The sequence below is a fragment of the Anabas testudineus genome, chromosome 15 (assembly GCF_900324465.2).
Source record: "Anabas testudineus chromosome 15, fAnaTes1.2, whole genome shotgun sequence".
NCBI lineage: Eukaryota > Metazoa > Chordata > Actinopteri > Anabantiformes > Anabantidae > Anabas > Anabas testudineus.
Genome location: NC_046624.1, coordinates 18,888,113 through 18,914,993, shown reverse-complemented (window position 1 = coordinate 18,914,993; position 26,881 = coordinate 18,888,113). Strand labels below are relative to the sequence as shown.

The window sequence follows — 26,881 nt, the reverse complement described above, 5'->3', positions numbered from 1 at the left end:
AGATTATATTTACTTTCATATCATCAATCTTTATGTATTGAGAGGAAGCGTCATGGCTGCATGATTAAAGGTTTACAGATCAACATGTAACCTCCTTAAGTACCAGCAATTCTTTGTATCTTTGTCTCCTCACTAATATGTTTGTATTAGTGAGGAGACCCACTGCATCAAATCAAGCGCTCCTCCAATCTCAGGCCAAACATCCAATGAACAAGGACCAAAAGACACAAAGTGGGTTATCGATTTTTCCAAACTGCCTGTTACATGGTCAGATACTGTCAGAACCCTCACACACAAACACACACACTTTTAAAGTCAGATAGCTGAGAACAAAAGCTGGTGATATAATAATGATCAGAAACTGTAGTGTTTCCTTGTGCTGCTGTAGGTTTCTAAATTGTTTTAACTACATGAATTAATATTGATACCACCACTGGGTATTGATACTTACAATATCAAAGAAGACTTGGCAGGCATCAATAGTGTTCAGCAGCTCACAAACATGGTCCTGTTCATAACACACACACAGTAAATACATCTGTTGGAGTCAACACCATAGACACTCGACTGTGTTAGCATGTGTGTGTTTTCTCACCTTGAATTCCATCACATCCACAAAGGTAAAATAGTAGAGAGCCAGGTTCTTCAGAATCTCTGACTTCTCCTTCTGCAGCTGAGCCAGCTGTTGCTGTAACCCAGCAGAGTACACATGTCATGAAAAATCAGCAGCAACAGGAAATCACCTTAAATATATCAGCAAACCCAGGTTACTCTACTTTTACCATTTAATGCATCTCTTCTTTGCATTTTATAGGTCCATGCAGATGTTACATGTATTAACCAAATATTTAACTTTCCCACTTTGTAAGTGCTGCATTAAATTTACCAACTCAAGACTCAGACTTGACCTTAACACTTAATATCTCCATAAATATGTTAATTAAACCCACCTATCTCTCTCTAGTAATTTTACTTTGGCAGAACATTTCCTTTACTGTATCTGAATATTTGCTGTATATTTTGTCTTTGTTAAATACATACAGATACATTCAGATTTAAATTGTTTTCCCTACTTTTTAACAAACAAATCATTATGTTTGGAAAAAAAATCCAAATAACTTTCAATAAAAATGTTTGACCAAAAGTAGAATTCAAATGTCGAAGCAAAGCCGGACAGCCCATCCAGCAGCACGTTATACTTTTCTATAAATCAAACTTTTTACGGTATACATAAGATGGGAAAATCAACAGAAGCACTAAAAAGAAAAACATTTTTTGTGCTTGTTGATGTCTGGAAAATTTAAGCTGAAAAAGCTGATGCTGTGAAAATAAATTTAATTGTAAAAGATGTTCACACAACCTTTCTCTTATTTTATAACAAGCTTATATATATGTAAACACAAGTTTAAAAGCAAATAAAACCTTCTATCTTGTCAGTAAGAAGCATTTTCTTTTAAAAATAACTGAAGCTGATTTTACATAAATTAAACTTAAAGTGCTTTTAAAGTCAGAACTGAATCTAAATCAGAGCTGATCTACTGGGTAAAGTGGAAAAAGTGTAAGAAATGACCAGTGTAGGAAAGGTGTGGGACACTGCTGCTGCACCAAGGAGTTGAAATAACGTGAAACAGATGAGTGTTTGAACATTATAATAGCATTGGGTTTTATTTTAATAAGTTATTTTTATTAAAAATTAGTAATTTACCTTTCTGCTGGATTTATAGCAGAAAAATGTCCTCAGACCTGCCTTGACATTTATCAACCATCATTAAAACGTGGTAATTGAGTAAACCTGCTGATTAGTATATGTGCCATTTAACGCTCCTCAGTGCAGGCAGCCTGTCATTCAAGCAACCAGCCAGTCAGTCAGTCATCAAGCTATCTAACCAACTATCAGCCAGTCAACCAGCCAAACAGTCACTCAGTGGATGAAGGAGAAACTTAAAATAATGTCAGCAGAGGAAGAGAAAGCGGAGCAAAGCAAAACACACTTCAAAACAGCTTCAAATACAGGTACAAAAATTGCATCATTACAAAACTTAGATACATAAAACTAAAATATAAAAGTTACAGAAACTTAGATACAAAACTTACCAAAAAGCACAAGTCCGGAATAAGCCAAGTTTAGCATGCAAAACACAACCAAAAACACAGAAACAAAGCAGAAAAACAACGTAAGAGACGATTTCTGCACAGTTATAATAAATAAAGCAGTTAGCTAGAAACACACACACACACACACACACACACAATCATTTTCACACACTGTTTACTACATGACACATGGGCCAGAAGCTATGAGCTAAGCTAACAGGTAAAGCTGAAAGAAAATAAATAAATAAATAAATGAGCAATGACTCCATTTAGTTCACTCCACACACACAAAGACACACACATAGCTAGATTCACAGTCTTATTAAATCATATCACAAGCATGACAGTTCAGGGGTACGTGGGGCATATTGACATTTATGCACTTGATTTATCATCATTAATTCAGTCACAAGAGGAAACTGTGATTGGCTACTGGCTACAATTATTTTAAAACTGAATCATAGCTGGTATAATAAACAAAAGTAATAAAATAATTTGACATTTGACTGATGGTTTAAGTGATATTTCAATCAAATCTACCAGAAAACGTAAAGGAAAAATCTTATCAATGTGCCAATTTGCTGTTCTATTGTTCAAGTATTTAATACTTTCAGATTTTGAATTGTTGGCCGGGTCAAACTAAATCAATGTTTCATACAAATACACTTTACTTGGATGGGCCGCCTAAGAACATCTGTCCACTCCTTTTTTAAAAATCTATCCAAGAGATCAATCCCAGCAGAAGTAAAATCTCTTGAAAAACTGAAAACATACACATCACTTTGTGCTTTATAATGCTACTTATTTTTGAGCCTCCAAAAAATTACTTGTTTGCGACTGCTGCATAATTAGCCAAGTTAGCCCTAGACCTTTCAGTGTAGCTGACGAACCCAAACTATAAACAACAGTGACAATTTTCCAAGTACCTGCTCACCTGAAGAAGAAAATATCAACCACACCAGTTAACAAACTCGTCGTCTTCCTCTCTATGCCACACTGGCAAACAGGAAGCAAACGTGCAGGCGTACTTACGTTATTATTGCGAGTCTCCACAGCAGGAAACTTCCTGACGATAAATTTAACTGCAGATTCCAGGTTCTTATCAACCAGATAGGAGGGCTTAGCCTTGGGATCGCCACATGCCTGGAAAGAAAGGGAGAGGAAAATAAGTGGAGAGGCAGATAAAAATATGTCAAGTACACCGCTGCTACTGAAATACCTAAGCTGTTTACTGTTTGTTTAAACATTACTGATTATTCTAACAGTTACTTTCTTCATGGTCAGGCATGTTAGATGTGTGGTCATCACCAGGGAAACATTTAGTGCTTACAGTGAAATCTGGTTTATCCTGGCCCAGGATTTATGAATGGGGTTCAGGTGAATGAAATACTGACAATTAGCGAAGACCAGAGGTGTATTCAAGACATGAAAACACAGTGACATGTGCATGTGTCTAATTTGCACATATCATGAAAATATCAGCAGGGTAGATTTTCCAATTATACTATTTGTGAGTATGTTGTTTTCATGTCTGGATAAACCAGGTTCGACTGTTGCAAAAGACTAAGCAATAGCCTGATTTGATCAGTGGCTCTCAACTGCTGAGCTGTGGAAACATTAGTTTGCTAAACTAGATACTAGATAACAGAATTATGTCAAATACAAATAGTGCTGTGTGTGTTTTAATCTTCTCTATGGAGACTTGAAGTTTTTAATACATGTTTAGTGTCTGAAGATATAGTGTGTCCAGAAATGTCGACCAGTAAAAGTTGTGCTTTATCAGAAGTTGTCCACAACGCAGAAAGGCTGAGAACCACTGAGGGTGCAACGGGTAATGAAAGGGTTTCAGATTCAAACTGCATCTCTGAGCCATCACTGGTTAGAGCCGCTGCATGACAGGCAGAGTGATGGATGGGTGGAGTGAAGACGGCACTCAATGAAACGAGAGAGACAGAAATACACAGAGAAAGAAAGAAATGGTAGAGAAATGGAAAAAAGGGGAGATTAAATTAAAAGGGTCACACACAGAGGTCAAGTGAGAAATGACTCAGGAGAAATGGCAGAGAAAAGAGACAGATAAGTGGTCAGAGAGAAAGTCCTTCCTCAGTATGTCCCCTGCTGTCTGTGCCTACATTAGCTGAATTTTCTGCAGAGCAGCAATATTTTAATCATGTCCCTAAACCTGCACAGTTGCTTTTCTCTTATTAATATTCTCATCTATTCATCTTCAGATGTTGCTGAATCTGCCTGAATGCCTCGTCTCTGGCAGGAAGCAACAGCGCTCATGCATTATGGGTAATGTAGTAGTGAATGATGAGGAAGATGTGGTTCATGCATGTGCCATAAATTAAGTGGATGTTTAAAGTTTGTTTGTTTGCTGCCAACGCAGAGGAACAATCCTAGAAGCCTGACCGTTCTGAGGATTCAGTTCCTCGTGGTGAAGGTTTAGATTTAGAAAGTGGTGGCACACATTGAGAAGAACCATAAAAGTAACATGAAGTCAGATGAATTCTACAACACATAGCTATGCTACAAATGTAATGTATTATCTGCAATGTAATGTTTCATCTGCAATAACAAACCACAGCTAATGAACCAACAGGCTTAAAACAGCACCACAACCATAACCCTGGATTTCAGTTTGCATGGCACTGAAACGTTTCCAGCCTCCGCCAGTACAAAATGAAACCACAAAACAGCAACGCATGCTAGTTCACACAAGCACAGTAGGTAACTGACAGCCCAGGTATTAAAATATGATGATACACACCCTGAAAAATCTGCTCTTCTTGAGATTTTCACAGGCAAAGCTGATAAGCAGTTCTATTTTGCATTGTGGTCCCAAGTGTATTACACCACACTACTCACAATGGGTGTGGTCAGTGCAACAGACGTGGACAGCTTTAACCCACAGAGATCAATGCAACACTGTTCTCATGTCATCAACCTTTGAATTTACACACTAGCTACGACTAGTTGACATTTAAACTAAAGCTACTTCTGTGGATGTTGCTGGTTTACTAGCAAGTTTAAATGTAAAACACTGATCAGCAACTTCTACCACGTTGCATCTCCTCCAACTCAACATGGGATGCAAAATGGTGCACGTGACAAATACATTAAATCCACTGTAAATATTATCCTAACAGAAAAAAAGGAGAGACTACTCTGAGCAAAATAAAATCATGCTACCTACTGACCCAAATGTCAGTTCTGTTTAGTCTGTAAGCTTCAGCTAGTTCACTCGCTACAAACACCAGATACAGGCATGCTGAGCTCTTGTAGAGCTGCGTCTAAAACACATCCACAACTGCAGGATCTCGACACAAAACACTCAGACACTTAAAGGGTTTGACACAAAAAAAACACACAACACCAACATGATTTCAAAACCCATCAATGACACAGACTGGACCTTGAGTCTCAGCTTGTTTCCTTGTGCCCACTTCTCTCACACCTGGCCAGATTTCCACATTTGAGAGCCGTCAAAGCTCATCGTCCTTGTCATTCTGTTTATTCAACAGCTACTGGACAAAGGAAATCTGTTGGTGTGTGAGAGGCAGACTGAATTTTAACCATGTAAAATGAGAAACAAGGATTCAAGATGTGACTGTGAAATCCATGCAACCGCAAAAGCCCAAGCCGTGTTCTCTTCTGATGGCAACACACCACTAGCTGTGCCCTACACAACAGACTGGTCTCTACTAAAAAGTAGTTACCATTTGATTCACACCACGCAACTGTGGAAAAAACAAAACAAAAATAAAACAAACAAAAAAACACTGATTACTAAATTACATTGGTATGTTGAAACTAAGTGTTTTCCATGTTTTAGCCCAAATGTAAATCTGAAGGTAAAATCAACATTTAAAATCTGAATACTTATGTACAGTCTGCATTGATAAATAATTTGCCTAGTTTATAAATTATTATTAGCAATGCCTGCTCTAGAAACTTAACTGATTTATTTACTTACTTGCTGGTGTGTTCAAATGACTGTAGGAAGTTCCAACATCCAAGATTTGTAGGAAAGCTACCTACATGTTTCATAGTGCAAAAACCAACCAAAATTCTATTTTGTCAGTCTGGTTAGATTTTCTGACACTGTACAGGAGCTGACATAATGCAAAATAATAGAAATTCTCACAAACACTTGAAATCAAGTTTTTAACTCACTGTCATCACTGACTTAAAGGTGACAGTGACTTGATTCTGACAAAGAGATATATATACAAGCAATTAACAAGTTGACAAACAACAGTTTAATTAATGGGCTAAAACATGCAAAATCTCCAAACAGATCCTTCACAACTGTTTCTATTGTACTAGCAATTACTAAAGACCTATTTGTAGATACAGTCACGCTATTAACTCATCTTAACTTGGCCTCAACTAGATTTTTATTATTCATTATTTTGCTAGAGATGAAGAACAAAACTAGCTAGCTTTTTTCTTAGCTTCACAGATCAAATCTGTATGACATGGTATTGTCCATTAGTGCTGGTGGTGACTAGTGCAATAAGCTGGCTGACTGGGTTTGGGTGGGGGCTGATGGAAGGATGGATGGCAGGAGGAGTGCAGTGAATGAAGGGAGAGGGCATGGGAAAAAAGCTGAGAATCAGTAGTGTTCAGGGAGGAGTAAGGGAGCTGTTGCATGGATACCAGAACAGACCTTAGTCTCGCCTCCACCATCGTTTCCCCACTCCGGGTTGCAATTAACAGCTGAGCTCTTTAAAGGGTCCCCACATTAATCGACATATGGCAGGGGACCCTGAAATAGATAGCACTGGGCTAGGGAAGCCTGCATCTGAGAACTAATTACATCTGCTAATTACTGGATGAAATATTCAAACACCCCATGACACCTTCTCAGTGATCCTTCCCCCAGTAAACCACGCAAAACAAACTCATCATCTCTGAGATGAAGCAGTTTTTGTCCGTCATCTCTCACAGTATGAGCTCTCTCATTTTCACAAGGAGAGATTAACTGCTGCAAAAAAAAAGAAAAAGAAATAAAGAGCTCCAAAGAACAGAGAGTCTCACGTGATTAGAAAGAGAACCACCAGAGACGACTGCAACCTGCTAAGAGCTGGCTGACTGCCTGAACAGTCTGCTGGCTAAAGTGTTAATCTTCACTCATGCATTTGCATTTGTCAGCATTATTGTCCTTGTTCTCTACCCAAACATATGGACATCAAAAACTTTTTTATTTATTTATTTAAATGTCCAAGTAAAAAGTGCTTGTTGAATAAGCTCCTTTATGAATTGATATTCTTCACAAATAAAAGATATTAATATGACAGGTTAAGTTGGAAAGAGTTGGTAAAAATTGTCCAACTTGCTGTACCTAATGTATCAGTGCATAATAATTGTAAAATCCTTAAAAAAATTAATTTTTAATAAATATTTTACGCATTTGTGATCAACAACATGAAACCATCACTGCAACATCTGGGGGTTTGATTCACACAGTTGGAAAATGTATACACTCATTTGTCAGATGCTGTGGATGAAAGTATCTGGTAACGGGCATATTTAAAAGCCATATTCACAAATCAAGACTTAACCGCCTTTTGATTGTTAGGCACTGCTGGAATTCACAAATAAAGCATTAAATCAAGTTTTGGCTTTTGCAGACTAGCAAACTTGGCCAATTTTCAATTAAAGCACAGACAAACGTGCACGTGAATGTGACATCTGAAATAAATACATTACTCTGAATTACACTGATTACAGTGTATTACTTATGGATTGGTAACACTGACAGTGAATGTAGCCCAGCCTTACTCTCAGCATTACAGATTCAAACATGAAGAGGAGTGAGGCACAAAGGAGAGGACCAACAGATCAGTACAGGTAGCCAGGTGGTGGAGGAGGGCAGGGAAGGAGGAAGAAAGGGGAGCTGAGGAAGAGTGAAAAGGAAGGGGTTTCATCAGTGGAAGGTGATAAACTTTGCAAACCTTCCAAACTTGTCCTTGCTGCATAGGAGAGGGGGGAAGCATTGGAACGGAGAGAAGAAGAGAAGAAATCAAAACAAAGAGCCCACCCAAACAAACTGCTGGATCACTGGTCTATTCATTTGTTCGTTCACATACAGTCACTCATACACACATGCATGTCTTAAAACAGTTCCTTTGCATCTCATCAGAATGTAATCTGGGACAGCCGTTCTGGTAATTCTTTCCAACAGAGCGCACATAAAACATAACACATGCTGCACCAACATGTGATCATTTTAACACTTGTTAAACGCACGCTGTCTTCAAGGTAGCACAAAGTCTAGCAGGTCTACCTACACACTCAGACATATTGAGAATAACACATTCGTTTTAAGTGTGAAGGGGCTGTAATAATATGGCTGACACGCCGGCATCAGCAGAGACGCCGTCTTATGCAGAACTATGTCACAAGTTTGGCCCCTGCAGTTTTCTCTGGCTGCAATATTTGCTTTCTGCTCCATAGCTGTTGCTTAGTAACTAACAATGCGGAGCTCCCTCATCACTGCTGCACTGGGCGCTTCGTTGCTGGTGATGCTCTAATACATGGTTATTTGATCATTTATATGGATAGACAGCAACAACAATATGTGTTGATACAATGATCTGTGGTACTGGTTTGATCACTTTCCATCCAAATTTACCCCACTTATTTAAAGAAAATAGTAATATTGCAGTAGGACTGTGGCGGCGCTTTAAGCAGGGTTTTGCCAAAATAACAAGAAGTAGAGGTGGGCAATCTGGCAATTTTATTGTATGTGTTATACATCCACAAAAACGCTCATTTCAGGTGAACTGAGAGGTTGTGCCATTTATGTCATCCACTGTCGGATGATACCTGTTCACAAAAACTTCAAGGTGAATCTTGAATTCACTTAAGGTGAATCTAGGTAATGTCAATCAGTCTGATCCAACACAGACAGTGACCTTAGCAGACAAAATACTGTTAGTTTTCCTTAATAATGTTATTTACTGATTCTTCGCTTCTATTGAAGATGATATTGACATTTCTAGCATTATTGTTCATGTACAACATCAGTACTTAAAATTTGCAGACACCGAGATCAGAGTTTAAATATAAAATCTAAATAAGAACAGATTAACTGTGGTACAGGATCCTGGGTGCGGACAATCAGCTTTGAGGCAGTTCAAGCAAGCAAACAAATTGTTTCCTAAAAATATTAAAATTACAAACCCCATTTCTAGAAAAGGTGGAACTTTACCTAAAATACAATAAGAATTAAAACCTGGATTTGTCATTCCAAAAGAACAAAAAACATTTTCAGTGTTTTCGCTGATCATCTTAATTGTATTTATTTACGTATAATCAACTTTAGAGTTTGATGCTAAAACACACAAATCGTTGGGACAGGGGCAAAATAATATTCAGGTAACATTGTTCTAAATGTGTCAGGTTCTCTGCTTCAAATATTTAATATATTTGACTGTTCTCAGAAAAATATGCAAAAACCAGCATCTGTAATGGTATGGGGGTGCATTAGTGGGTATGGGATTCTGGGACATAGGCCATCAGGAAGTCTATAGATAGTCCAACAGGACAATCCCAGGTCTCATTCTGCACGTGCTACAGCAGCGTAGCTTTATAAATGCAGATTTTGTTTGCTCGACAGGCCTGTCTGCAGTCTAGACCGGTCTCCTACTGAAAATGTATGGCACATCATGAAGAGGAGAATCACACAATGGTGACCACAGACTGTTAAACAACTCACATCTTGAATGCAGCAAAAATGGGAAAATAATCCACTTGTAAATCTACAATAATTAGTATCCTCTGTTTCCAAACGATTAAAAGTGAAAAGAAGATGTAAAATTGGCAAACATGCCTCAGTCCCAAGTTTGTTTTGAGTGTGTTTCCGCATCAATACAAATAAATTAAAATATTTAAGTAAAAATATCATTAGGTTGACCAGTGAAACACAATTAAAATGGCTTCAAGCTAACTGACAGATTAAAATTTATTTTGCATTTTACAAAAAAATACCAACTTTTCTGCACGAGCTCTGCAGTATTATTATAACAAATACTACTACTGTAGATTAGCATCAAGCTATTACACCATTTAGTGCTGTTTATGGCCAGATTGCTACTAGTTTAACTTTTTAATGATTCAACAACTGATGAGAATTGACTTCACATGTATGATTAGCTATAAATTCATTCACTAGTAAGTTTTCTTATCTATTGACATTTCTTCTTGGGAAGTAAAAGAAAAAGAGGTACAAGAACAGTTGAGGAAAACAGATGAGTTATTGTTACTCCAGTCACATAATTTCTTATGAAACATTTGGAATAAAAACAACTCTCATCTGATCTCTCTTTAAAATACATTCACTGTTGTACATAAGAGACTTTTCTCCATGTGTGTATGCATTTATGAGAAGAACCACTGCTTCTGACTGAGCACCGACGAGAAAAAGGGATTTACTCTGCAAACATTTAGACATCAGCTACTGTGTAAACCACAGATGTGCAGTAATGCCATTGGGAGAGCCTGCAGGTTTTCTTCCAAGTCAAACACTACCACAGGTGAGAGTGTTTTCAACCGGGGAGAAGGATAACCACCTGGTGAAGCCTTCAATTTCAAAGAAAACCTGCATCCTCACAGCCCTGAATGGCACAACTATTCATTTGTTACACATCACTCCAATGTTTGTCCCACACATCTGTAAAAAAAAAAAAAAATAAATAAATGTGCCAACAACTCTGATAAAATCAGTTTATACTGCATCTTTCCCTAAGGGAACGTGCTATTCTGACCATGAGAAATATATGCAGATCTGGAGCAATTTGCCCATAATAGCTCATAAAATAACCTTAAATAAAAATAAGTAAAGAGCTCCTGGTAATCAGCTGTGCCCTTTATTAAATGTTAATCTGATTTTTTTCCAGTAGGTAAAAATCATGTGTGACTGCAGCCGGGCCGCGACAGATAAGCCTACGGTCATGAAACACTTTCTAGTGTATTCCAGGCAACAAATAAAAAAAAAAAAATTGGCAGATTGTTTTGATCAGTAAACTACTGCAGAATAAATCTGTGGAATATGCTGGCACCACACAGGCAGTAGCAGAAAATCCTGATCTCACAAAACTAATGAATAGTCAAAAACAGAGAAGTCAGGGTGAGTCAGTTTGTCCAACACTAGGAGAATAAGTGCTATAAAATAAATCTTAGTGGTAAAAAACTAATGTTATTTTACTACTATGTAATGGAAATTAACTAGTTCAATTGAGATGAAATGAAGTCAAGGATATCTAAAATGCCCCTAAAAATCTATTCAATTTGAAAAATACTGGCTACATAAAACTATAATACAAAATATTTGGGACTCTGTCTAAAGCTAGATCTGAGACCACTTAAATGCATGCTTTGTCTAAAAAAAACAAAAAAACAAGAGCATGGCCTGAATTTGCAAGAGAAAGTTAACAATACAAGGGCATCACAAGGGTGAGGTCTTGTTACAGAGCTTTTACACTAAGCTGCATTATAATTTACAGGTATTCAGGGATATAGTTAATGCTACAGAACAATGTACAGCTGGCATTTACAACAGAATAAAGCAAGTCTAACCGATTTAGCTGTGTTTCCCCCCTATAGTGAGGGACTATCCTGTTTTTGTAGTGATGATTCATCTAAAAAGATATATTTTTTAGCTTGGAAGAAAATGAGGGTTACCTGAGTGGAAGCAAGTTCAAGGAAAATAAAAAACCCAAGTGTTGTGTGCAAGACAAAATATGATAATATGTTCAACTGGCTAAAAGATAAGCACAGCAAAGAAAAGCGTTAATGCCGCTCAGCCAAGATTAATTAAGGTGACTGTTACTGGAAAGTGAAGAAACATATCTTAAGATTTTCTGCCACAAGTCAATGGTGTGTAATGAGTAAATATATACTTAGAATGGAGAAAAGAACATTGCTGTGATCATAAATGATACAAATATCATTAGTCTGCATGAATTACTCTCTCCCAAAGGTAGAAACCAAGCGGGCATGTGTTTCAATCATTGATACTAGTGACAACTTTGTGAAAAGAGCAGGAATTGTTGTTCAAATTTTATAGCTAAACTTACAAATTGCTATTATTAATACCAGAATGATCCCACTGACTGTAACACAAACTGTCCCAGTTCTATATTTTTTATTTCCAACTTTGGGATGAAGTTGTTACTGGATGCTTTAAAGTTTCTAATACCACAAGGTAAAAGAATGCTTAAAAAAACAAAACATAAGGACAGCAATTCGGGGTGAAATGCTCAGGCGCCTATGGTGAGGCAGATCAGGACAGATATGAAGATGATGGAACAGACAGAAAGAAAAAGGAAGGAAGGAAGGAAGGAGGAAAGGAAGGGCGTATTAAGAAGAGTAATCAGCAGCAAAATCTCTGAGTTGGACTGTTCATACTCGTAACTTCCACTGAAAAACAAAAATACTGCGATGTGTTCAAAATATATACATAATTATATATTTATATAAATATAAATAATAAGTAGAAAGTTTTCAGTTTACTTAAGCTAATTTATAATTATCTAACATTTGAATCTAATTACCTTGTTATAATAGCAACATACCTCTTGACAGTGGAAGAAAAAAAACTATAATTTAGTAAATAATATGGGTTTTGGGGCAGTTTAACTTCTTCTCTGAACTCTCTAAATCTCTGATAGGATGTCTTTTAGACCTCTTTTACTCTCTCACACTTTTTTTATTCATCATACTCAAGCACAAAGGGTCATCCTACACAAACAAACTCACTACTCTTTTGCTCCCACACACAAACCAGTGCTGTTCACAGTTAAGAGTCAGTAACATCAGTAAATGGGTTGATTTTTTATTACTGTGTCTATTGCACTAGTGTATAAACAGCAGATGTCAATGTGGGCATAATAGGGCTATATCAATGAATTAACTTTTATATTGTGTCATTTATCCAGTAAACACCAGCTAAATATAATGTGGCGTTGACAGTTTTACAATATTGAACGAGTTAAAAAGTAATTTGTTAATACTGATGCATCAATGTGTGTGACCAGCATTTTACTGGTGTAGTTGGTGTACAAGGAGCTATTTTTCAACAATTTTATATACTGCTAGCAAGTTAAGTCAGTGGTTCCCAACCTAGGGGTCAAGTCCCTGCAATGGGTCAAGAATTCTAACACACATTTAGTGTTTGTATTATGGGCTCTCTCATGTTAGAGTTGTTGCGAATTACTTCAGATTCATTGCTGTTACAATTTTACACAAACAGAAAAAGTACTCCAAAGATATAATAATTGAAATTTATAAGTAAATACCCTAAAATTGTACAAGTAAAGCATCTCATAGAGACTTAATGTGGAACAAAAACACTGCAGCTGCTGAAGCTGGAGCTGATTTAACTACTTTATCTACTATTAGATGGTTAAACCACAGTTATTATTATTCATTAATTATTATTATTATTATATAAACTGGCTGATTATATTTCTAACAGTGAATCTACATTTTAAAATGTGTTAGTAACTAAAGCTGTCAAATAAATTAATAAAGAAATACAACATCTTTCTCTGAATTGTAGTAGATCAACGTTAAAAGCCACATAACAAGTACAAGTACCTCATATTGTACTTAAATACAGTGCTTGATGAAACTGACTTAGTTATTTTCCACCTTTATACATAAGTATAATTCTTAGTTCATCTCCACCGCTGTTATAACTTGTTATAAGGAGTATTTTATTGTATTTTTGATAAACATGGCAGCTCACGTTACCTAACTTACATTCAGGCATTAACAACAACAACAACAACAGTGTTTTATGTTACTCTCCGTTTCGTTTTCTTAAAATTCTATAACGTTACCAAACTATCTCCAAGCTGGGACGACAAAAACACTAAGTTGGGTTTTAAACACCAGAGACGTGTTTTAAATAACTGATGAAAGGATCGAGCTGCAGCTGAATCTGTGCTGTGGTGTTTTGATGGAGCGGAGACGACGCCCGATTGCTAACTAGCTTATCCGTGGTTAGCTTAGCCAGCAGCCGCCGCCATTACCCGACGTTTAGCTAGCAGCTAATAACGCTGTTGCAGGCCTGGAGGTTTGCCTAATCTCACCCTGAGGGGTTTCATTAGCTAGTTTCGGTTATAACGCTGGTTTCTTGGTGATAATAAACATCATCATGTGTGTTTAATACAACCGAACATCATTTAACACCGTAAAACGAGTCGGCAACTTTACCGCAAGCTAGCCGACTGTTTGCGGCTAACAGGGACCACAGTCTGCTTCCAGGATCGATAGAGGAGACACATTTGGGAAAACGTAAGTGTCAATTAAGGCATATTTACACATTTTGATACCAGTGGCTTATATACAAAACACCAGGGGTAATGTTAGACACATCTAGCTACCGCTAACTACCAACAGCGGTGCTAGCTAATCAAGCATTCATCCCGTCTCGCTAACATTAACACTCGGTGCAGGTGCAGATCTTTCTCCATACAGCGGAGCTCCGATCAGCTCCGTGTGGCTAATGTGGATATAACGGGGTGTGTGCGAACCTTTTTGATATTGTAAACACGGGTCAACATCCCGACGCCTCTGTCGTTGAGGATGGTGAGTTTTTCTGCCAGTTTCTGCTGGCTGGGCTGGATCACTCCCCGAGACATCTTCTCTCCGCTCGGTTAAATCTCCAAAATCAGGGCAGGAATATATCACAAATCTCCGCAGCCACGAAAAAAAGGAAGGGAAAAAAGACGCAGTGATGTGTGTAGTTGTTAGATTTCGCCCATGTTCAGATTTCCAGGGACAGCAGCTTCCTGGACTCCACCCCACCGTCTCCCTGCCTGTGTCTTTTTTTCCGGTCACAGGGATGAGGAGGTGTCCTGGTTTCAGAACGACGGGCTGCTGCTGCGTTCAGGTGCAGCGCGTTCAAAGGACACCTCCAAACCTTCTACAGATTTATTCTATTTATAAGTTTACTATTTAATTTCACAGTTGAGCTGTAATGTGCAAACAAACGTTCAAAGGTGAAAAATAAACAAAGAAAATGTTCTAGCATTAATAAAAAATATATAAAAATCAGTGTGGAGTAGAATCAAACCACCAGCTAGTAAAAGAGGACTTCATTTTAACCATTAAGTATCATACACATTCATTAACCATTATATTTAGTATTAATATCTGCAAAAAATAAATATGTTGGAATAGAACACCTTCCTTGGACTCTGTTTGTAACACATCTTTAATAAACTTCTACCGACTTGTGATTTTAAACTGTATGTTTTGGTTACCTGGAGTTTTGGTTGATCAATTAATCAATTGATTAATACATATTAAATAATGTAATTATAATAATCAAAATCAGCCTTAGCTTCCCTAGTTTCTTCATGTGGACATGCTCTAGATAAATGCTGCCTGCTATGTTTAGTTTGTTTATTGTTGTTGTTGTTTGTTTTGTTGTTGCTGTAACGTGGATTTCCCCCTGGGGATCCTTAAAGTCTTATTGTGTTTGTTAAGGGACAATTATGAATACACATTTGTATCAAAAACCAGGATAATAATAATGTATATTTTATTGATCCTCTCAGGGAAATTGAGGTTGGACAGCTGCCAGACTGTGTCGGCCCTAATAAGATATTAGCTATAGGGTAATTCTATGGGTTAATAGAAGAAATGCTTTTCTGTCAGAATGCATAATTATATTATTTTAATTTCTCTGTCTTCATGTAAATAAATAATAAATTAACATAAATCATCACAATCATCAACTGCTATAGGTTCTGGTCTTTGGTGCATTTGAGCACAACAAGGTTCCAAGTGAGTTCGCATATTTACAATTTTACTCGGTGTCCTCTAACGCATCTTTTGGTTGACGCAGCTTCCGACTCAGCTGTCAGCTCGGTGTTCAACCTTATTTTGCTCCTGCTGAATTCTAATTCTCACATATTTTTGTCCTTTACTAAGTAAGATAGGAGTAATGAGGTCATGATTGTGTTTTAAGCAGCGATGATCGAACCCTTACCGGGATTTTACTTGATTTCAGACCGTTTAGCACAGGTGGGTGCAGGAAAGCTATAATGGAAAAGCTCCGCGTGGTTTTGTATTAGTAAAGTAAAAGTAGCATTGTAATAATATAGATACACTCTGTGCAAACATGTTACAGTCAAATTATACCAGAAATACATACTAAAACTAATACACGTTGTGCAGAGCCTTTCCGAATTATGTATATAGGCTTAAATAATTACTATTGCCTCAACTTGTACACTACTTAAAAGTTACAGCTGTTAAAAGGATACCTGGTGTGTAACTAATACACAATAAAATGCATTCAACTGCACAAGACATCCTTTCAGTGAACAAACAGGCAAAATACTTGCAGAGATAATACATAATCCTGTTGATGCCTCTTTGCAAAAACTTCTGCTTGTTTGCCAGGAATTAGTAAAAAGTCTTATATTTACCTATAGTATACAAACTAATAATTTATTTGTTAATTATATTTACTATTAATAGTCGGAATCTGCAAAGTAATTAGTAACTAAAGTTGGCTGATAAATATAGTACAATGTTTTCTTCTGAAATAGCCTACATGATGCATAATGTAGCAAAAAAATGATCTTATCTTATCTTAAAATCTTATAATTGGTTTTGGTTTGTTTCAGTTGAATCCCATAAAGCCTGTTGTGATGCATTCGCTGGCTCAGGAGATCCAGGGATTCTCCAAAAACTGCCTGAGGAAACAGTGCACGCGTGTTACCACGGTGACGGGCAGGAAGCTGCTGGAGAGGAGGAGCGGTGGTGAAGATGGGGAGGTGGTGCAGGTCGAAGAGCTGGAGGAGGGAAGTGGATGTGGGTTTGTAGAAGATACAAACCTCGACCTTCAAGTTGGTGTCGTTAGACCCTTTCTACTTCTGGGTAATACAGTAAACACTGTTAAAAAAACTACAATACCTACTAAAAACTAGTACTTCTACTAATAGTGATAATAGTCGGCTATTGTTTATAAACTCTGACTACACTTAAATCCACATTCTCTGCTCCACGACCACTATGTTTACTACTAACAGGCTGTATTATCACTACTGCGAACTATAACAATAACTAAACATCTCTATTGTCATAAACCAACAGTGTTTTTTTTATTTTTTTATTTCAACCAGTATTATTTTCTCAGTGGTCCGGTGATTTACAGCATTACAGTCCACAAAGGCACTCGTCATGGTTTGTTCCAATAATAAATAAATAAATAAATTCCTAATAACGAATAAATCAATGTCATTAATTTTGAATTCGTCTCAGGGGGCCTGGTGGTCTACCCTTCAGCCGGAGGACGCAGGTTGACACCCTCACATGTCAGCATGTATCCATCCGGCTGAGGTGTCCTTGAGTCTGACATTGAATCCCTTCACGGCTCTGAGGTGCTGTTCACTTGTGTAGTTAGCGCTGCGCTTTGACCTCACTTCAGGAGAGAATCAAAGAGAGAATTTCTCAGCAGGGATCAATAAAATATTACATCTGTTAGGCTCAGCAGAGGTGACTCTTTTCCATACAGTGCTTTGCTCCTACTGTAATAACATGAAACTATTTCTTATTTTCCCAAAATATGAGCTGATAATCCTCATCATTAAATTGCCTTTAAAAGTTCTTCACCACGTTTGGAAGATTTTGGAAGTCACCTTTGAATCGCAGTGAAAAGTAAACACAGGTCTATGCGACCTATTATATTACAATAAATTAATTAAAATCAAAATAATTTATCAAAAATACTGAAGCAAGTAAGCTTATTTTCCAAAAGTTTAAGCAACACATAACGTACAGTAATAGTTTTTGTTATAGACAACAAGCTGACACTATTATACAATAAAGCTTTTCTGTGCACATGCTAATATAAATTAAAAGTATTTCAGTTTTAGAAAAATATGTCCATGAAATGTTAGCTAAAGCTAAATAAGTTTGGATATTGGTATACAGATATGATTTGTACAGTAATTGTAACATGCAGGAAAAGTAATAAAACATCAAATTAAAATCAGTACAAACAACAAGAAGAAAACAGAGCCTAATGCTAAATATAATATTTTGTTTCTATAAATAGAATTTAAAGAACATTGTGTATTCAGTGGAATAAAGATGACATATTTGCTTTTTGCTGTTTAGCATATTCAGTATTTTCAAAATGCTGTATAAAATCCTTGCCTTGATGCATCTTTTCACAGATGTGTCAGTTTAAATCTTTTCCTTCTACACTGATGAGGCATATGGGCTGAAGCTGGCTTATTTCCAAAGACGCTCCATCCTTTGGATTTAGATTTACTACTCAACACCATGAATTTGGCATTATGTGAAAGTGGCTTGGCTAATGCAAAGAGTGCAAATGTTGCTCCTTTGAAGGCTCGGAGCTGCTGCAGAGTTTCCACAGAGGAAATCAGGAGGAAGCCCTTGCATCATTTTCTGTTTACTGTCCATATGTCTCTTTCACATAATTATCTAGCGCCTGCTATTAAAGACTACCACTGCTACTCATGAGTTATTTGCCAAAACAACTCTCCATTAGTCTTTGACCTGCTTCCTCTGCTGCATCAGTCGTTCAAACTCTTGCACTTATGAAGTCTTGATGCCTTTGCTCACACTTTTTATCAAAATCATGAAATTCCCACTCTGCAGCTGTAGATGCTATTGAATGTTTGTTTCTGCAGATGCAGTTTTTCTGCAGTAAGTTATCATACTGTAGGTTTCTGCTTCACTGTTAAATATCTGTTTATATTTATGACGGCTAAGTTTGCTCTGTTTATATGATAGTGATTATTCCCTTGTTCCTTTTACTAGTAATACAGTTTAATCTTCATCTGCTGATTATTTTGCTAATAATAAATATCTCGTACTTGTACCACAATTGAATTTAATTTACTTTGAAATAAGTTTGATTTTTGATATAATTACCTGTCAGTTTGTCCACAAACAAGCATTTAGTGTGAAACTATTTTAAATTGTAATATAATTGTCTGAGAAAGTGTTCACAAATGAGATAATATTGAATCTAATTAGTATAAAAAAACAATTATTGTTGTTATTATAAAGCTAAATTTCCAAATTGATGGGAAGGTAAATTGTGTAATTATTAGTAAATTTCAGTTTTTTTATTATTTTGTTTTTCACTGTAATTAGGTGAAATATTGTCTTAACAATGCAAAAGTTTCCATGTAATTATATTAACATTTCAAACTTGTTTCACGTTGTGTCATTTCAATTACCAGGTAATTAAAGTAAAATTTCAAACTTATTTTGCTCTAATTGTAAAATTATGAAACAATTATTGGGTAATTATTATAAAATTAGTGTATACATTAATAGGTTATTTTTACACTTAGCACAGCAATCTATTGTCTAATATATTTAACATATTACATAATACTTCTCATATTGTGACATGTGTTCAGATCACTTGTTTAACAGTTTTAGAAGCTGGAACAAGCAACTGTTTGATATTTTGTTCTGATAAATGATTTAAAAATATCAAAGGAGAACAAATTAGCATTTGATCATTTTATAAGTGGTCAATTAAAGTCAGCCTGCAGGAAGAATCTGTAACATACTTTTGCTAAGCAGAGGCTTCTTCTCCTGTTTATCTTGTTCTCATCAAGTTGTTTCTGCCTTTCAGGTTCTCAAGATGCAGCTCACGACATTGACATCCTGCAGAGATATAAGGTCAGTACAGAGGATCAATAACGCTGACACGCCTTTGCCTGTGTGCCATCGCATGTGTAGTAACATGAGATTAGACTGAGCCATGTAGGTGTGCTTTGCTTCAGGTTAGCAATAACCAGCCAATAGCCTTAAGAGCTTCATGACTCATGCAGTGACAGTTTAGCTCAGTAGAGGGAGTAAATGATTACAGTAAGTCTCAGCGCTGCTCCTGCACATTGGAGAAATGTGACTACTCCTCTCTGCAGTGGCTGCTCGCAGGCATGAGCATAGTGCTGCCTGTGCAGTCTCAGGATGATAAATTGGAGAGATTTCAAATACCTTCACTTTCTGTTTCTGGGATAAAACCTTGACTGTGTAATAACCAAATCAACCAGGTAGCTATTAAAGCCCGGACAGTGCTTCCAAAGGACACTTAAAATGCCTTCTCACCAGTAGAACATGTAAAACACATAAAGAAAATGAACACAGTACATGTATTTACATGCATAGTGTTGTTTTCAGTTTATTTCAGACTTTCTCATTTGCACAGGTCTTTACTTGTTCCCTGTATCATCCAGATTTCTGATCATTTGCATGAGTGCATGTTTGACTATAGCTCTTCCACACATTACACACATTCCATACACATTTCTGTATCGACTGACTGACTGTTGAAGATGAGCACAGTTTGAACGTTTCTGCACTCTGCTGGATTTAGCGTCTCCATTTAATCTTTAGCAGTGGATCCAATCAGTTATACCGTTCACTGTTATATGTTTTATTGATTAATCACGTTATAACTTGATTTATGGATGCACCGTTGGCAAAAATCAACTGTTGTGATTAAAATGTGAATATCTCACAGTTTTACTTGGGGTACTATAGCTGGCAACATTAAGGTTTCACAAAACCTTGAAATACAGTATATTAAGCTGCATCTATGAATTTCATGATGTGTTCAGGGACTAAATGATGAAAATGAGCGTTTAATGCAGTTTTTTTTTCTCGTTCATCAATGAGCATTGTCACAGTTAAAAGCTGCTGTTGGTTTTTATTTTATGTATTTTTATTTAAAACACCAACACAGACAATGTTATAGTCAGTCTAAAAGGGCACTAATGGAATTTGTTCAACACTTGCTCACTGTAGTTTAGAGCAAACATTACTGAACACAAGGTAGTGCATCCGTTAGGGACTATTTTCAGCTGCGGATGAATCTACATTTGGTCCTTTAGTGAGTATTTTCAGCAGCAGGACATTGTCTGTGAGATTTAATGTGTGTTCATGGTAATTAAGGAACATACTGCAACACAACCTTGGCTAACTGATGTGTTTTTGAAGGAGAATTGCGCTCTACATGGAGGAATTAAGTATGTCAATAGCTGTACTGAAAATAGGGAATTAAAGGGATTTGTTGTCAGTACAAAAAAATAAATCAGATAGATAGATCACTAGGCTCATTCTTGAATATGTGTTGAAAGAAGTGTTACAAGCAGCGTTAAAGCCTAACATGTCAGTACAATACTACGGTGTACAGGAGGAGAGAGTTTAACCCTCTGAGGTAACCTAAATTTAAGTGAGAGTAGACAGATACTGTAAAATGAATTGGACCATCTGTCTTCTTTGCCGTTCCCCCTCGCCTTTGTCTTTGCTCTTCATCTTTATTCCCCCTTCTCTGCAAAGCCTCCTTTTTCTTTCTCCCTCTGTTTTCTTTCTCTCAGTCACATTAAGGAAGTGTCATGTCATCAATATGGCTGACAGACAGAACAGCCTCTCAACAAGTCAATGCTCAGGGGTCATTTGCTCAAGGAGCACCGTGTGTCTGCAGCTCCTCTCTTCTGTCTTTGTCTCTGACAGGTGTCTCATGTGCTAAATGTGGCCTATGGAGTCGCTAACAAGTTCCCAGACTACATCATGTATAAGACACTTCAGATCCTGGACCTCCCAGACACCGATATCACTTCATATCTCGGGGAGTGCAGCATCTTCATAGACCAGGCTCGAGAGCAGGTACACGCACACAATTAGCACATGACGATCCACTTCTCACATGACTCTAGATGTAAACTTAAGGAAAGTAACAAAACACAGTATGAGATCACATGTTCTTCCTGTGCTCTGGCTTCTTCCACACTCAAACACACAGGTTAGGGTTAATTAGTGACTCTTAATTGCCTGTAGGTGTGAATGTTGAACTGTCCTGGGTATCACTCTGCAGCCCTCCAGGGGATAAATGGTATAGATGAATGAGCCAGGCTAGCTGTGTTTTAGTCTTTATGCTAAACTAAGATAACTCACTTCAACTTTTAGCAAGTCAATAAGTGCATTTCTTTAAATTTTAAACTGTTCCATTAAGTTACAGAACCTAAAGTACAGTCATTTGCTTGTAATGGGTTTTTAAAGTTAATCTGACAAGTTAAAGATGCTCTGAATCTGTTTAAACTTCTCTGGATCTGTTTTATTTCAGGAGATTCGTGCAGTCTAAAAATGGATTCTCTTATATCTGCCAGCTAATTTAACATGTCAGTGTGCACACACAGCTATTCTGCTACCTCACTGTGATGCATTTACACACATCACCAGCAGTAAGTTATCTATTCACAGCACAAAGGCGCGGTGGGTGGTCAGCACACCTATTAAAACACCATGCGGTGGTCATTTAATGTCAAAAATGAATTTTTCCTCTTCTTACACTTAGTTTTCACTGAATCATTTCACGTGTTGTATGTAATAAGCATTATTTTCTGGCAGCGACTTGCATTTCTTCCTCTGTGTGTGTCTGGAGATTGATCGTAAGCAGAACATAATGTGATCTGAGCACTGATATGAAAACACTCAACTCCAGCGCAATGAAATAACAGAAAAACAAGAAACTCTGACAAAACCAAATTAAGCCTCCATGTTTGTTGTGATGGATTTTCTTGCTCAGGCAATTTTCAGTCTGTAGAAGTTTACTGTTGTTTTTTTTCCATGGGAAAGAAAACAAGACCTGATATGTGACTGTCTGACTGCAGAGACCAGCACAAATATTATAAAGGTGCAAAGAAACAGTTTTGATTGATAGGAACTTATAAAGGACTAATATTCTCTGTGTGTACTGTATGTGCTTCATTTGATTGTATTTCACCCAGAGGAACCACCTGATTGGGTTATATATAGACAGGAAAGCACAGATGACGTTGGTAACATGTCAATTACAGCAACCAAAGCCCTGGACGTGTTTGTCCAATTTAAATCTCCTGTCTCTCAATGCAAAATCAAAAATGTGCTTACAGTTTCTGTTCCGCTCGATTTCAGCCTGAAAAGAAACTTTGTTCTGTGAATAGAGGCTCCGTGTTGAATAAAAGAGACAAATGTGTCAATACACCGAGCTTCAGAGCTGAGCCGTGGGCCTGCTCGCATTGTCTGAAGATGTGGCTGGAATTTAAAAAAATTATTTCCAGCCAAGCACTCTAGGCGCTAAAATAATTACATCAACATTAATATTAATCATATCACAAATTTTGACGCACACAGACACAGTTTAATCTGCTCTACGTTGGAAAGTTACAGGTTTTCAGGAAAATGCAGTGATTTTCTCCGTCTATATGAACATGAACATATCAACATGGTGAACGCTGCAGTCGTTTGTTAGATTGTGTTTATGGTTTTTAGATGAGAAGATAACATTAGCATATTTAACATTTTATTTTTATGTCTTTGCTCCAACCCCAGTACAGTTATATTTTATCTGCAGTTCACAGCGAGGTCCTTGAAATATCTTCTGTAACCATGAAATTGTTCTTGGCAGGGACACACTGTTGTTAATTTTTCAATGTTCTGAGCCCAACAAATAGAATTCCTTTTACCTCTATTTTATTGGATGGTAGCAGAAATCTTAAAGATGGAGATCAGATAAAAAATATTCAACTGAGGATCAGATGCTGTAGTCACAAAGCTTCCTAAATTTAAGCCACCTTTAAATATAAAACTAGATCCTGGTAATGATAAAAGTTATTAATGAAGCATCTCAGCCTTTAAAAGACTGTTCAGAGTAGGGAGGATGACTACTTAAAATCTTCAGAGTTACTTAAGCAGATGACAAAATGGCAGAAAGAGAGAAAGAAAACAACATTTGCACCAGAAATGAAAGTGATCAAACCATTAAGATGGTTTGATCACTGGAAAAATGCAGCGGTGATGATTTGAGTCTGTTGTGAGCTTCCATTATCACACAGCGCATTTCATTTCATTTACATTAGGCTCATTTTAAAGTACAGCTTAAAATATATTAGACGGATATTTTCACTACCTAAGGTAATAATAGGCAGTTCCTTAATATGGGTATAAGCCTAACACTGGCCATTGTGTCCCCATAACCAATGGATGCATATTTTTATTTCTATTATGTTTAGGAACGATCCAGTTCGTTCAAACAGCTCCTTGGTGAAAATTAAGCGATCCAACTCTTCGTTTTGGAGTTGTTTCATTTAACAAACACTCGTCTCCTCTTTAATTAAACTGTGAGAATTAACCAGTCATAAGAGGTTAGACTGACACCAGTCTAAACCAGAAGGAGCAGTTGTTTAAATATTAGATGACAAAGTAACTTGATATGTTTTCTCAGATGTAGTAAAACTGTGCACTATGACCCTTGGGGCTCCGTCCTCTGGATCTGAAACATTTTTTTTAATTTCTTCATTTTGGTGTTTCACGCAGAGGCTAAAGATCTAATAAGATCCTCATGAACACCCTGATACCCTTGTTGGTATCTCACTGATAAGATATGTGTGTATCCTGGTCATGAGTTTAATATTTTCACCTTCCTTAATGAGATATTTATGGCTTCCTGTCTTCCTGTTTCGATAATGAAGCTTCATGAGTAACAGATCTGTTCCCCACCACTGATGGACAGTTTCTGTCTCAGAAATGAGAATGTTGCACATTATTGTGTTAACTGTGTGTTTTAACCACACAGCAACTTGTGCAGCAACCCAAGAGTTTTAAGTTGACATTGCACTGATCAGTTGAATGGTCACAAGACCATTCAACAAACCACTAGAAACAAACCTAAATCAAAACCAGAACTAAACAAGAACTCAAAAGCCGCCTTAGAGGATCAGTGTTGTGTGGTTTGCTTCATATGTGTAGGTAAGGATGGTCGTGTGCTGTTTGTTCCCCATAATTCCTGTCTACTAAATCTTACTAACTCCAAAACTGAGATTTATTCAGACATAACATTTGAATTCAATTTGGATCTTTGTTTGTTTGCTTGAACCTTTGCCATGTTTGAATGATTCTCTCTATTGTAGTTAGTTTACAGATTTCACTGATGACACTTCAGCCTTGCACCTACACGTGAAAATACCTTTGCCCATTTATTTGACGACGAGTGAATCGAGGTGTTGCAGCAAGTTCAGACATCGAGACGCAGAACACAGCAAAAAAAATTTGAGGGATGAGATTAAGGCAAGAAAGTTAAAAAATGAATTTGAAGGATTACAATGACTTGAATAACCACACTGTAATGCTTTTAGTAACTGCTGTTAAACTACAGAACAAAGTTTTAACACAGTAACGTGTAATTTACTATTTCAGCAGAGCATGTAATATATATATATATATATATATGTATATATCACCTGCACCAATCCTTTGCTAAAAGCTCCACCATTACTGCTCTGTCCAAAACGTGCCTGCTCGCCTCGCTCACATGTTCTGCTCCAACAATAGTAAAACAAGTTCACGGTGGTTTATTACGGACATTTTCACAAGAGCCATGATAGAAATCAGGGGCCGTATTCACTGAGCCCAGCTCGGAGCCTAAGAGTGATTTCCATTTACTCTGAGCTAGGAAAGGACAAAACCTCTTCTCTCAGTGAGGAGGTGTGTTTCCAGTTTCTAGGGAGGACACGTTCTTTTAAAAGCTGTGGTTGGCTGATAAAAAAATATATTAATGACTTGAGTGACGTGTCTGCTTGGACTTTATGATTTGTGCTATAAGTCGTGGGTTCAAGACTGTGGTGTCAGTAAATGTGATTAAGAACCATTTTACAGTTTAGTTCGTCACCATGATGGAGGTTCCTGTTGGATTTAGTGGCCCCCAGTCAGTGTTCGTGTTAATTATTATATTAATGAGGGTCTTGGAGATGCCATGAAATTGAGGTCTTTGTTTTCTGACTCTTCACTCTCATGTTCATTTATCACAACAAAGAGAAATGATAAAAATGACAACGTGCATGTTCTGAAGTATTAATACAGCTGAATGAGAGGAATTCTCTTTCCAGAATATATAATAAGCTGATTCTGATCACTGACCGGTCTATTCTAGTAGCAGACTGATTAACATGTAGTCCACACTCTTATAGTAAAAGATGTTCTGTTATTTCTGACTAAAATATCCTCAGTGTAAACGTTCTTTCCATAGGAGGGTGTGGTTCTGGTCCACTGTAACGCTGGTGTGTCACGCTCCTCCTCTGTTGTGATTGGCTACCTGATGTTGAGGGAGGGGCTCTCTTTTCAAGATGCACACAGCCAGGTGAAGCTGGCGCGGCCCTCGACTCGCCCCAACCCCGGCTTCTATCAACAGCTGCAGAGCTACAAACCATAAGGCAGCAGGAATCCTCCAAGCTTTAAAAGACTGTAACACTCAGTGAACCACTAAATGTAGAGTTTTTAAAAATGTGTTAATGTGTGAGAAACTTCCTGTTTGTGCCAATAAAGACTTTTTTGCTTATGATCAGTGTGTAATTTTTCTCTAAAGTGCTGTTAGTAAGTGTTAGAGAAACTGATTTCATGTTAATTTTCCTTTGCAGCATAGATGGTTTTATAATTAGAGATGTACCAGTTTTCCTGAGGTTCAGTTGATTTCTTTCTCAGCTATACAAACAGGTACTCCGTCAATTATAACGATTGCCCTCACTGCTGATTGTCTCTATCAATTTCACAACTTTGCAAAGTTGATGAACCTCGCTCCCTTGAAATAATTGGCTCGTAATTAACTTGTTAGATAATGAGTCAGATTCCAGTTGGCTCACATGCTAATCAACAAATACCACTGGGATGGGCTCCAAACACTGCAAACTCACAGCACACAAAGGTGTCATATGCTAATCTCTGCTACCTAAATAAA

The 26,881-nt window shown here is 37.2% G+C and overlaps 2 protein-coding genes across 4 annotated transcripts in view; one reads left to right on the top strand and one right to left on the bottom strand.

Moving 5' to 3' along the window:
* nckap1 (NCK-associated protein 1) overlaps positions 1–14,955 on the bottom strand; it is a 27,135-nt gene extending 12,180 nt beyond the window's left edge. Inside the window, exons 1-4 of one of the 2 annotated variants that reach the window (XM_026354315.1) lie at positions 14,643–14,955; positions 3,127–3,237; positions 596–682; positions 452–508 (exon numbers count right to left, since the gene is read on the bottom strand). In XM_026354315.1, coding sequence (XP_026210100.1) covers positions 452–508; positions 596–682; positions 3,127–3,237; positions 14,643–14,750 — 363 coding nt within the window. In that variant the 5' untranslated portion in view covers positions 14,751–14,955. Of the gene's footprint in view, positions 1–451; positions 509–595; positions 689–3,126; positions 3,238–14,642 lie in introns of both variants that reach the window. The other variant, XM_026354314.1, reaches the window with a different exon arrangement.
* On the top strand, positions 14,064–26,881 carry LOC113158415 (dual specificity protein phosphatase 19-like). 2 transcript variants are annotated; one of them, XM_026354318.1, is made up of 5 exons: positions 14,064–14,403; positions 16,749–17,001; positions 19,745–19,791; positions 21,628–21,780; positions 26,177–26,881. In XM_026354318.1, the coding sequence occupies exons 2-5, from the start codon at positions 16,773–16,775 to the stop codon at positions 26,357–26,359; spliced, it is 612 nt and encodes a 203-aa protein (XP_026210103.1). In that variant the 5' UTR covers positions 14,064–14,403; positions 16,749–16,772; the 3' UTR covers positions 26,360–26,881. The 2 variants fall into 2 exon arrangements, with proteins under 2 accessions (XP_026210103.1, XP_026210101.1); XM_026354316.1 differs by lacking the exon at positions 14,064–14,403 and adding an exon at positions 15,963–16,140.

Bases quoted from the DNA above. Each gene is read 5' to 3' on its own strand.
- LOC113158415 (XM_026354316.1), top strand. From the start codon at position 16,090: ATGATCGAACCCTTACCGGGATTTTACTTGATTTCAGACCGTTTAGCA. The intron at 17,002-19,744 runs GTAATACAGTAA...TCTGCCTTTCAG, and splicing joins TAGACCCTTTCTACTTCTGG to GTTCTCAAGATGCAGCTCAC. The intron at 19,792-21,627 runs GTCAGTACAGAG...TGTCTCTGACAG, and splicing joins ACATCCTGCAGAGATATAAG to GTGTCTCATGTGCTAAATGT.